This window comes from Zalophus californianus, chromosome 2, assembly GCF_009762305.2.
Source record: "Zalophus californianus isolate mZalCal1 chromosome 2, mZalCal1.pri.v2, whole genome shotgun sequence".
NCBI lineage: Eukaryota > Metazoa > Chordata > Mammalia > Carnivora > Otariidae > Zalophus > Zalophus californianus.
Window position 1 is genome coordinate 44,219,187 of NC_045596.1, and position 13,337 is coordinate 44,232,523.

General features: G+C 35.2%; 1 protein-coding gene across 2 annotated transcripts in view; it reads left to right on the plus strand.

Annotated features, from left to right (window-relative positions):
• Positions 1-13,337, plus strand: part of CEP135 (centrosomal protein 135) — a 76,657-nt gene that overhangs the window by 10,169 nt on the left and 53,151 nt on the right. For both annotated transcript variants that reach the window (XM_027600429.2, XM_027600430.1), the window contains exons 6-10: positions 969-1,053; positions 4,588-4,716; positions 6,136-6,351; positions 9,522-9,587; positions 12,518-12,656. In XM_027600429.2, coding sequence (XP_027456230.1) covers positions 969-1,053; positions 4,588-4,716; positions 6,136-6,351; positions 9,522-9,587; positions 12,518-12,656 — 635 coding nt within the window. The remainder of the gene's footprint in view (positions 1-968; positions 1,054-4,587; positions 4,717-6,135; positions 6,352-9,521; positions 9,588-12,517; positions 12,657-13,337) is intronic.

The following is a 13,337-nucleotide window of genomic DNA, read 5'->3' on the forward strand; positions in this document are numbered from 1 at the left end:
CTCAGCAGGGAGTCTGCTTCTCCCTCGGACCCTCTTCCCTCTCGTGCTCTCTATCTCTCACTCTCTCTCTCTCAAATAAATAAATCTTAAAAAAAAAAAAAAAAAAGCAGACCTGGCCTCAGGCTTTATTTTTCCAATATGAAAGTGGTTATGTCATATTTATGTTAATGTTTGGCAAAGTTTGATGTAATACAAATACATTTGGGTAGTTGTAGAATTGAGATGATTTTGACAAATCTTGATTTTGTTAGAATTAACAAGTTCCAGGGGCGCCTGGGTGGCTCAGTTGGTTAGGCGACTGCTTTCGGCTCAGGTCATGATCGTGGAGTCCCGGGATCGAGTCCCACATCGGGCTCCCTGCTCAGCAGGGAGTCTGCTTCTCCCTCTGACCCTCTTCCCTCTCGTGCTCTCTCTCTCTCATTCTCTCTCAAATAAATAATAAAAATAAAATCTTAAAAAAAAAAAAAAAAGAATTAACAAGTTCCAGAAAGGAGTAGGTTTTTGCTGTAGTTATTTGGTAAATTATAGTATTTCTTGATATTTTTCTTTTCTCTAGGATTGCAAGGTAGTTCATTAGAACATACAGGGTCATTTAGGGTCAGAAAACAAACTTTAGTCCCTTATTTCACTTCAGAATGTGAATTCTGGGCTAGACCCTCTAGTTTCCTGAACTTAAGAATTGGCAGCAATACCTCAAAGAGTTTTAAGGATCAAAATGCAACAGTAGGCATAATGTATCTGAATTTCAAATTATTTAACACTCAGTTTCTTTATTCTTATAAAATTAAATCTCCAAGATGATGTACTCTACTTATGATGTGGTTTGGAACCCTTTGGTACAGTACTTCATACATTATTGAGAAATAGAAAATAGAGAATTTATAGGAGAACATACCTAGTTTCATTTCTTGTTTTTTTTTGGTATTTCTTAAAAAAGTATATTGGCATTAGTTATAAATGTGTTTCAGAATTCAAGAACTGCAACTGGAAGTCCACCAGTTACAAGAAAAGTTAGCAATGATGGAAAGTGGACTGAGAGATTATACGGAGCAGGTAGGATTTTTATTTACTTCCATAACAGGGATGCATGGTTGCATTGTTGAGATGGGTATGCTGTGATTGTAAGTAAAGTTGGGTTATATTTGATATTACTGATACTGAATTTTTATACAGCTTTTATCTTTTCCACCAATTTGTTAATAGAGATAATAGCTGGAGTGGCTTAGATGGCTTTAGAGCAAACAGTCCAGTCCATTTTGCATTGAGGCAAATAGTAGTTTTTTTGGGGTTTCTTTAGGTGAATCATCTGTCTCCCCAAATATTGTAACCATATTACTTGTTTTCGTTGGGAGGTATTTTACTGAAGTATATTATGCTTTACAGTGGTAACATAAATAATTTTTTTACTCTTACTATAGATTTTGTTCTCTTCTTGATAGTTACTCTTTTGTGGCACCATATTTGTTGTGTGTTTTCTCTACAAGAACTAGTCAAAGAGTTTTCTGAAGAAGCAGGGGAATTAATATATGCAGGGTTAGATCATAACCGTAATAAGCTTTATTCTTTCATACCTTCTGTTGGTGTTTGGCTAAATTCTGATTTGTATAATTACAGGCTTGCTTTCTTAAAATGCTTATTGAAGCTTAAATTGGGTAACACTTTTTTTCATTTCCTGCATGTGACTGCATTTTTTTGTGGAGTGAAGTGATCTGCACATACAAATATAAATGTAACTTATGTGTTGGTATAACTGTTAAGTTTGTAAAGTACTTTGAAGATATTTGAATAAAAATGGAGTAAAAAGGAGTTGTGATCACATCAACCAAAAAACTTACAATATGGAGAGATTGAAAATATCAAATATGCATAAGTTGAATATTGTTGGTATTTTTCAGTTTATAATCACACTTTCATCACATTCTCCCCAAGTACTTTATGAACATAAGCTGACCAGTCTTTACCATCTCTGTGAGGGGGTTGAGGTGTTTGGAGAAAATAGCCTGATCATTCTGATTAAAACTCTGCTGCCTATCTGGGTGTGTTTGGTTTTTATTTTTATTTTATTTTATTTTTTTGCTTAAGTTCTGTTTTTCTCAGGCTGTATTCCAAATGTTGCTGTTCTCTGCAAGCTCTTTTCCCAGCCTATAATAAATACCCTCCTTAAGATATCACTTTGTCTCAACTTTGTTTCTACCTTTAAAATTAGCGGTGTTCACACTGAGGCTCTCCAGACTTAATGGGTAGTGTGGCATTCTTCCTATTTAAGGCTTAGTCTCTGTACCTGTGCTCTTGGCTCTACTTCTTCTTTTTTTTCCCAAGATTTTATTTATTTATTAGAGAGAGAGAGAGAGAAAGAGGGCACAAGCAGGAAATGACAGAGGGAGAGGGAGAAACAGGCTCCCCACTGAGCAGAGAGCCAGACCTGGGGCTTGATCCCAGAACCCTGGGATCCTGACCTGACCTGAGCTGAAGGCAGAGGACCAACCAACTGAGCCACCCAGGCAGCCCTCTTCTCCTTTTTTTTTTGCTTTCATTGATATTCTTTCCTTCTTTAACAAACACTTAAATGGCCACTTTACAACTAGTAATGCTTTTAATCTCCCTAACTGTCCTAGAAAGAGGTGCTATTATGGTCGTTACTAACCTCCCCTAAAAAGATCTCCTTTAACTACCTCTCCCTCCTGCTGATGCCTTCTCCTCCCTCCTGCAAACTTCTCTGAAGAGTATCTTACTCTTCTCTCTCCACTTCTTCACCTCCTGCTGTCCTATTGTGTTCTGGCTTCTGCCTCCCATTACATAAATTGGTCTAGTTAATGACACCAGTGATGTTAATTGCTAGATCCAAAAGGATACTTTAGTCTTTATTTTCTTGACTCCTCTGTAGTATTTGTCATTATTGATAATTTCTCTTTAAAACACTTTCATTCTCTTTCAGTTTTCCCTTTTTAAAAAATCTATCATCATTTCTTCTTTGCTTATTTACTCTACCTGTTCCCTGAAATATTACTGTTTTTCAGGATCTTGTCTTCGACCCCTTCTCCTTTCCCGGTATATTTTCTCAGAAGGTTTCATTTACTCTCTTGGTTTAAGATATTCCCTGTGTGTTAATGACTTTTCAGTCTTTCTGGCTCAAATCTCTATAGAGCTCCAGACCCATATATCCAATTTCATACTGGGCATTTCCACTTGGATGAAAAGTTCTTTATACCATATGCCTAGTACTAAACTTGTTATCTTCTGCCTCAAATCTGTTTTCCCTCTTATATTCTCTACTTTGGTTGGTAGCATCACCATCTGCTCAAGCCAACATTCTATAGTCTTTCTAGATCTCATTCTCTTCCCTTCACATACCACTTACCAAGTTCTGTCACTTCTAAGTACTTTGTAAACTTACTTTTTCTGCTTTAACCTATCTACTGTTTTATGCCTTATTCATTTCTCATACATTCCTCCAATAGGTCTCCCTTCCTCTGGCTTTATTCTTATTCATCTTTTAATCCAGAGCAATCTTTCTCCTTAGCAAAGTGTTCAGAGCTTAACATAATTAATTCCTGCCTGATTCTTCAGACCCACCGTAAGTTCCCTTGCACGTTACAATCCAGTCTTACTGAGCCATTTCTGCTCCTTCAATCATACTGTGTGGCTTTATACTTCTGTGTCACTGCCTGAAACATTCCTCCTTTCTTCTCTTCATGGCATCATTTATAACCTTTTTGGGCATAAGTATTTTGATAAAGCCTTAACTAATTTCCACAGGCATATGAATATATCATGGAGAGTAAATCATTTTATTCCCTTAACTTCTTTGGTGCCATATACCTCTTTACTTTATTCTACCATTGAACAACATATTATATAGCAATTATTGGTTTACTTGCTAGTTTTCCCTGTAAAGCTGTGTTCCTGAAAGTCAGAAACCATATTTTACTCATCTTCATATACCAAGAATTGTGCTCCATTATTGGTGAATTGAATGCTTGGTTTTAGTTTTCAGTTTTTTTTAAAAAACAAAAGCCGCAAAACCCAAATCTGTAAAATGTCTGGGTTTTTCCAAATTCATGAATGTGAATAAGTGTGAATTCATGGTTGATAGTGATCTCTGTGATTTTATGTGTTGTTTTCCAAATAATAGATAAGTAAATTCACCCCAACTTCCTATCCTTTTCCATATTGAGTTTCAGTAGCAATTCTTTGTGTCCTACATCCATTTGTTCATTCTACATTTATTCCGCCAGGCACTGAAGCAGCTCAGACTCAGTTCTAGTACCCAGTAGTTTCTTTTTATATAAACATTGCCTAATCTTGGAGGAGGGAGGGGAAAAAAAAACAAAAATTAAAATTAATTGGGAAGAATTTATTCAATAGAAATACTTATGAAAGCTTTGTTTACATTATTTTTGAAATTTTCTGTGTTTATTTTTGCTTGTGTATATGCATTTCATAATATGGTACATATATGAATGTTAATCTCTTGTACACACTGTGAAACTTAAGAAAAATGAAAGTATATCCAAATAAGTGTTTGTACAGTATTACTTCAGTTCAAGGCAGATTTTTTTAAGTGATAACATGACTTTATGTCTTCAGATTGAGCTAAGAGAACGAGAGATAGAACGACTATCAGTTGCATTGGACAGTGGCCGTTCCCCTGATATTCTCTCTCTGGAGTCTAGAAATAAAACCAATGAAAAGCTTATTGCTCATTTAAATATTCAGGTAATGACTTTTATAATTATTTCACTGAGTATATAAAATCATTAAGTGTTTATAACAGTCCATGGATTTGTAAAAGTGACAGAGTTGTTCAGTAGTGTATTATTTACAGTAGGAAAATTTTGATAGAGCCAGAGTATCCAGAAATAGGATGCGGCTATTGAAAAATCATGTTTTTAAAGAATATATAATGAAAAAAAAAGAATAGTTAATGAGGCAGAAAAATATATACACCATAATGTTAAATATTTAAAAGAGGAGAATAAACTGTAACACAAGTGATGTTCCGTTTGCTTTTTAAAAATGTACATATGAACTTGGAGAGAGAAAACATTGGAAGGGAATACAACAAAGTATACTAGCAGTTTTATCTTTGTGTGATGAGATATTCTTTTTGATTTTATTTTCAAAATTTTTGTTTTATAATGTGAAAAAAGAAAAGATTTTTAAAAAGAAATATAAAAGCTAAACATGTAATAGATTCCCTTGCCATGCGTTTGACCTAAGAGTAAAAGAACACAAGAGTTATATAAAGCATGTTATGTTATGTTACCTTTAGAAATTTAGACATGTCGTTGCTGCCTGGGCTGTAACCAAAATAGAGTAAATCACGAATATCAGCAGGAACTCTAGAGCAGTGCTATCCAATACAAATATGATATGAGCCACATATGTAATTTAAAATTTTCTAGGGGCACGTGGGTGACTCAGTTGGTTAAGCATCTGACCGACTCTTGCTCTCAGCTCAGGTCTTGATCCCAGGGTCATGAGTTCAAGCTTCTATGGAGCCCACTTAAAAAAAAGAAAAGAAAAGTAATCTCAGATCAAAATGTAAAACATAAAACTATAGAATTTTCTAGTAACTAGATTAAGAAAGTAAAAAGAAATAGTTGAAATTAATTTTAATAATGTATTTATCTCAGTATATCCAAAATATAATTTCAGTGTATAATTAATGTTGTAAAATTGATGTTGAGATATTTTACATTCTTTTTGCACCAAGTCTTTGGAATCTTGTGTCTGTCTTATATTTATAGCACATCTCAGTTCAGACGAGCCACAGTGTGCACACGTGGATACTAGCGACTGCTGTATTGGACAGCACAGTCTAGAGTAGTAGTATCATGGTAGTGATATTCTTGTCATAATTTTAGAACTCTCTGTTGGGAAAAAGTTCGCACAAATGTTTTACTTTTCCTTTCCTTCCATGTTTAAAAATTGGAAGCCAATGGCTATATAGTTTTATTACACCCCACATTGTCAGTTTTGTGAATCAAAGCAGTGTAAGATTACAAATGTAAAATAGCTCTGGTTTAAATGTTCAGTATTTTAAAAAATACGGTATTTTGAAATATTTTTGGAAGTCCAGTATTTAGGATAATTTTCCAATTCATATACCTGTGAATTACAAATTCAATTTAGGTTGACTTTCTTCAGCGAGCTAATAAAGACCTGGAGAAGCATATACAGGAGCTTATGGAAACCAAGGAAACAGTGACTACTGAAGTTGTTAATCTAAGTAACAAAAATGAAAAACTCTGCCAAGAATTAACTGAAATAGATCAGTTAGCACAGCAGTTAGAAAGACATAAAGAAGAAGTGCTTGAGACTGCCGATAAAGAACTTGAGGAAGCAAAGGTATGTCTAGGTTGTGGGAGCGTTTGTTAATTCTCCTGGAACATGGTGAACTTAAGCCCCTTTGATACCTGATTTGGTCTTTTGGTTTGTTTGTTTCATAATTCCAGTTTTCCCCAAGTGTCATTCACACTCTAAATTTGGGTATGTTTCTGAAGCACACCTTTTCTTAGGATAGCTCTCCAGATTTTGTCCTATTTTCCCTCAAGATTTTCATCTCAGCATTGTGAGTGAGCTTTGGAAGTTTGTCCTCTGTGTCATTCTGTGCTCATGTTCCCTTTAAAAGTATTTTCTGAAATAGTGTATGTCCTTACACATTTTTAAGTTGGTAGCTAACATTTTTCATCTTTAAGTTTAAATAGATATGAAAGGGGGCACCTGGCTGGTGTGGTGGGAGGAGCATGCAACTCTTGATCTCAGGATTGTGAGTTCAAGCCCCAAGTTGGGTGTAGAGATTACTTAAAAATAAAATCTTTTAAAAATAATAATGAGTAAATAAATAGATATGAAAGATGTAATTTCCAGTGTATTGTAAGTATTGATCTCTTAAACTGTCACATCGTTCTTTTAAATATAGCTAAATGACCCTTTCTTCTTGAAATCTCCACAAAGTTTTATCCTATCTTAATATATTTATGCTTGAATATCTTTTCATGATCACCCTATCAAACATCTCTGCAATAAAAAAATACACAAGTTAAAATCATTTATTTTTTTAGAAATTTTTTTACTTTAAAAAATGTCCTTTGACTACAAGGTTCAAAGTGTTAACATTTCCTTTGAATAGTGTTATCATTATAATTATTAGTAATTAGTGGATCAGAGTGACAAATACAGCACAAATGTTGATACTTACTGAATTAAAAAGTAAAATTTTATTGGAAATACATCTCAATAAGATATATATCTTATTAATACATTTCTTAATACATATCTTTCATTAACTTCGATTATCTTTTTGTTTGGTGCTTCAAAAATTTTTCATATTTTGAGTGACATTAGATGCATGACTTTGCTTTTAAAAAGTGAGAGGAAAACAGTTGTGAAAGGGAAGGTGAGAGAGGAAAGATCATGAGATACTTAGACCACACACAGGTTTTCAGGTAGATAATTCTTTTTTTTTTTTTAAAGATTTTATTTATTTATTTGAGAGAGAGAGAATGAGAGATAGCACGAGAGGGAAGAGGGTCAGAGGGAGAAGCAGACTCCCTGCTGAGCAGGGAGCCCGATGTGGGACTTGATCCCGGGACTCCAGGATCATGACCTGAGCCGAAGGCAGTCACTTAACCAACTGAGCCACCCAGGCGTCCCAGGTAGATAATTCTTAAAAAGGACTGTACATGCAAATTAAGAATCCAGATATGGATACATTAAAACTGCATGTATACAATAGTTTTACATAATACTTGGGAAGTATTTATGTTATCCCAGGAATGGATATAAGCTAGTCTGAGGATCAGTACTCTACATTATTGAATCAATTTTGTACAGTGTCATTTCCACTAGTTAGTGGAATAAAAGTAGCATACCTCAACATAATGAAGGCAATATATGAAAAGCCCACAGTATATCATACCCAGTGGTGAAAGATTGAAGCTTTTCCTCTAGGATCAGCAGCAATGCAAATATGCCCATTCTCACCAGTTCTGTTCAGTGTAGTACTGGAAGTCCTAGCTAAAGCAGTTAGGCAAGAAAAAGAAATAAAAGGCACCGAAATTGGAAAGAAAGCACTGAAATTATGTTTCCAGATGACATGATCTTATATGTAGAAGATCCTAAAGATTTCACAAAAAAATAGAACTAATAAAGTCAGCAGAGTTGCAGGATACAAAATCAATGCACAATAATCAGGTGTGTTTCAATATGCAAATAATTAAAATCCAAAAGGAAATTAAGAAAATAATCTCATTTGCAATAGCATCAAAAAGAATAAAATACTGGGGCGCCTGGGTGGCTCAGTCGTTAAGCGTCTGCCTTCGGCTCAGGTCATGATCCCGGGTTGCTGGGATCGAGCCCCACATCAGGCTCCCCGCTCCGCGGGAAGCCTGGTTCTCCCTCTCCCACTCCCCCTGCTTGTGTTCCCTCTCTTGCTGTGTCTCTCTCTGTCAAATAAATAAACAAAATCTTTAAAAAAAAAAAAAAAAGAATAAAATACTTAGGAATAAACTTAACCAAGGAGGTGAAAGACTGTATGCTGAAAACTATAAAATGTTGAAAAAAAATTGAAGAAGACAGAAATAAATGGAAAGACATCCTATGTTCATGGATTGGAGGACTTAATACTGTTCACATGTCCATGGTACCCAAAGCAATCTACAGATTCAGTACAATCTCTATCCAAATCCCAATGGCATTTTTTATAGAAATGGAAAAAAATTATAAAATCTCAAGGGGCCCAGGATAGCCCAAAGAGTCTTGAAAATGAAGAATATAGGGTGCCTGCCTAGCTCATTTGGAAGTGCACGTGACTCTCGATCTCAGGGTCATGAGTTCGAGCCCCACGTTGGGTATAGAGACTACTAAAAAAAATAAACTTAAAAAAAATGAAGAACATAATTAGTGCAGTTTTAATTTTTTTGTGGCTCTAGTTTCATTGCAACCTTCCTATATCTCATTCCTCTCTTTTTCCACTTCTTTTGCATCTTCTTTGGTCATGCACACAATATACTGAATATAGCTTCTCAGGTCTCATTGGCAGTGCTCAACAATGACAGTTTGGCTCACAAAAGATTCCTGTTGGGTCAAAATATTTTAATATTGGCATTCAGTGCTCTTATTTGCTATATAGAGGTTCCATATTGGTAGTAGCAGGTGGAGGGAAATCCAATAAGATAGGAAAATAGGAAATGACAGTGCCATAAGAAGAACCCAAAAATCAAGGCTCAAGGAAGGTCCTGCAAGTATATAGGCAAAATAGGTTTTTAAGTGGGCCCTCTTGTTTCAGATGTTACAAATAGCTCCCTATAAGCATTCAGGATACCAAGAAATTAAAGAGAAACTTGGACTTTGTTTCCTCTTCACTGAAATTGAGCCTTAAAACAGCTAAAACCTCCCATCTCACTGCTGAGAAGGAAGACTACTCAAAAAAAATGACTTGGTCTTATTTGCAGTGTGACTTAGTGATAAATATTCTTGACTTTTAGGTCTGTACCTAATAAGTTTTTTATTCCTAGAAAGAGATTCAAAGAAAGCTTTCTGAAATGCGGGATCTTGAAGAAACAATGGCAAAACTTCAGCTGGTAAGTAGATGTCATGTTAAATTGCCAGAACTTTTGGTAAGAAAATTTGCATGCTGTATTTTACATATATTTTTTAATTGAGATATAATTTACACATTATAATATTCACTCTTAAGCATTTATTTCATTGGTATTGGTGTAGTCCTGAAGTGCTGTAACCATTCTGACCATCAAGTAAAGGAACATTTTCATCACTCCAAAAAGAAACGTCATACCCATTAGCAGTCATTCCCCATTTTCCTCTGCTCAGCCTCTGACAACTACTAATCTTTCTATTTCTATAGACTTGCATATTCTGGACATTTTATACCAATGGAATCATACAATATGTGGCCTTTTGTGTCTGGCTTCTTTGATTTAGCACAGTTTTCTAGTTTCATGCTTGTTGTAGCATGTATCCAAGTACTTGCTTTTTATGTCTGGGTAATATTCTACTGTATGGATGTATTTAATTTCATTTCTATTTTTATAATTCTTTAATTTTATATACAGTAGATGGCAAGTTAAATTTGAATTTGGAAAACCTGTTAGGAATTTTATATTCTTTTAACTACTTCATGACTTGTAAGTTTACTAATATTAAAACTAGAAATTGATAATTACTTGTTAAAATTGTTGACTTTTATTAAAAGCACTCAATCTGGGGTACCTGGCTGGCTCAGTTGAGGCATGCAACTCATTTTCTTTGTAAGATGTTTTTGTTTATTTTACAGAAAGAGCACGTGTGTATGTGAGTGGGGGGAAGGGTAAAGTCTGGGAGAGGATAACAAACAGACAGGAGCCCATTGCAGGGCTCAATCTCACAACCCTAAGATCATGACCTAAGCAAAAATCAAGAGTTGGACGCTTAACTGACTGAGCCACCCAGGCACCTCTAGACCGCATGACTCTTGATCTCAGGATTGTGAGTTTGAGCCCCACGTCAGGTATAGAGATTACTTAAAAATAAAATCTTAAAAAAAAAAACCATTCAGTCCTCTTTTATAAAAATGGCTTTGTTTGGTAGTGCAAACCATCTTTCTAGATAACATTTGTTCTGGTAGTCTTCTTCAAATAAGAAAAATAGTAATCGTCCCAGCATAAGCCTAGATGTAGCATATAGTTCTAGTGTAGAACTCACAGCATGCCTTGCTTCCAGTTAGAAACTCCTGGATGGTCACCTAAAAGATGATTGGGGATTTTTTTTTTAATAGCTTGTTAAATTGGATGAGTTTCTTTTAAGATTAGAAACTAAGACTAAGGGGAAGGGGGTGGGAGGATGGGTTAGCCTGGTGATGGGTATTAAGGAGGGCACGTTCTGCGTGGAGCACTGGGTGTTATGCACAAACAATGAATCATGGAACACTATATCAAAAACTAATGATGTAATGTATGGTGATTAACATAACAAATTTTTTATTTTTTATTTTTTTTTTATTTTTATTTATTTATTTGACAGAGAGACGCAGCGAGAGAGGGAACACAAGCAGGGGGAGTGGGAGAGGGAGAAGCAGGCTTCCCACTGAGCAGGGAGCCTGATGCGGGGCTCGATCCCAGGACCCTGGGATCATGACCTGAGCTGAAGGCAGACGCTTAACTACTGAGCCACCCAGGTGCCCCATAACAAATTTTTTTAAAAAGAAACTAAGACGCTAATTTTCAAGTTTTCTTACTATTATAGTCTTATACAGTGTAGCAGCAGTGTTCTGGTGGCATAAGGCAAATAAAAAAATGAAGCCATTGTGGTCTGCTGCCACACTGTAGGTGCTTGAATACTTGCTGACTTTTATATGCTCACTGTGAATCACAGTGGCTTCCTTTTTATTCACTTGCAGCTGCTCAATTCAATATTAAATAACTGAATTAACTAAACCTGCTAAATGTCCACTTCTTTTTTTTTTTTTGATGTTGTCTACTCTGAGTCTCATAGGTATTGTGAAAATCTTCCATGAGGTCAGTAAACAGAAAGTAGATGTCTTGATGATGTTTTTACTGACGGTGTAAACTCTGTGAGGGCAGGAATTTTTGTTCACTGCTTTGTATGTATGCTATAAACAGTTGAGTGTGATTCGTAATGCTTGTCTCGGACTCTGACCAAGTCTCAGTAGTATTAGAGGACAGTAAGATGCTATAGTTACTTTCTGATCTTTCTTATTTTTTTCATTAGTATGATATTATGTATTTTTAAGATAAATACTAATGATATTAATAGCTAGCATTTATTAAGCACTTGCCATGTTGTAGACACTGTGCAGAGTGCTTCACATCCTTAGTTTCATCCTCACCAGTGAGTTCTCGGTGTCCAGATACTGCTTTTATCCCCATTGTGCAGATGAGCCTGAGACAATAACCAGCATAGTTACTGATACCTATGATAGTCTGAGAGCACTGTGTCTTCCTTCCGCCTTCTTTTAAAATTAAAAAGGCTTTAAAACTTTTTATTGCACAAGTACATATTCATTTTATTTTATTTTTTATTTATTTTTTTTACAGATTTTATTTATTTATTTGACAGAGAGAGACATAACGAGAGCAGGAACACAAGCAGGGGGAGTGGGAGAGGGAGAAGCAGGCTTCCTGCGGAGCAGGGAGCCCGATGTGGAACTCGATCCCAGAACCCTGGGATCATGACCTGAGCCGAAGGCAGACGCTTAACGACTGAGCCACCCAGGCGCCCCATATTCATTTTAAAAAGTAGACAGTATGCTAAACAAATTAAGAGAAAATAAAATCTAATAATTCTACTCAGAAGGGAGCCCTATTCATATTTGGGTTTTATGGTCCTTTTAGCCACAGTTGAGAATTAACTTTAGTTGAGCCCATATATTTGACTAACTATAAGTGTGTCTATGACTTACTCTTAAATTAAATGTACTTACCAAAATATCTACTTTAAGTTCTATAATATTTTATCAAGTTAGAAATCTTAATTATAGTATTAAAATTTGCAGGAATTAAACTTATGCCATAAAGAAAAGGAGAGACTGAGTGATGAACTACTTATAAAATCAGACCTGGAAACTGTTGTTCATCAGCTTGAACAAGAAAAGCAAAGACTTAACAAAAAAATGGAAAGTTTTGCAGTTACAGGTAAAATATAAAATGTTGATAACTTAAAAAGTGTTATTTCCTCTTGACATATTATTTTTCTTTGTAGATTATCTTTCATTTGTTCATTCATTCAATAAATATTTGTAAAGTGCTTGTTAATATATCAGAAACCATACTGGATGCTGTAGATAGAGTGGAAAATCTTCAATGACCTTACAGGATTCTTTTATATTTTGACTAGTTGGCACAGAGAATATTTTCCAGTAGAAGTATATCCTTTTTTGAAGCAGATAATAGAATTAATTAAGACTAAGAGGAAAACTTCTGAAATAGTGAAAAATTAAAGTGCAGAATCTTTTATAAGGAGATGCACTTGTATCACCTGAAAGAACACATTCTCTTTCTCTCTTTCTCCCAATAGGGCAACTTTCTGGCAAGTATCAGCCCTAAATGAGTTAGTTTGAGAAACATGTAAGAATTCATCCACTCATCCATTCATTTGACACATGTTTATGAGCCTGTCATGTGCCAGGCTCTGTTTTGGGTACTGGGGTATATGATGGTAAACAAAATACGCAAGGTCCCTGCTCTTGTGGAGCCTTTATTCTAGTTGAACAAATTAGTAGCACATAAATGAAAAAGCCAATTTTAGATGATAAGAGGTATGAAAATGGGGGAAGATATGCTAGAGATTGACTAACCCGAGGTCTCAGAGACAAG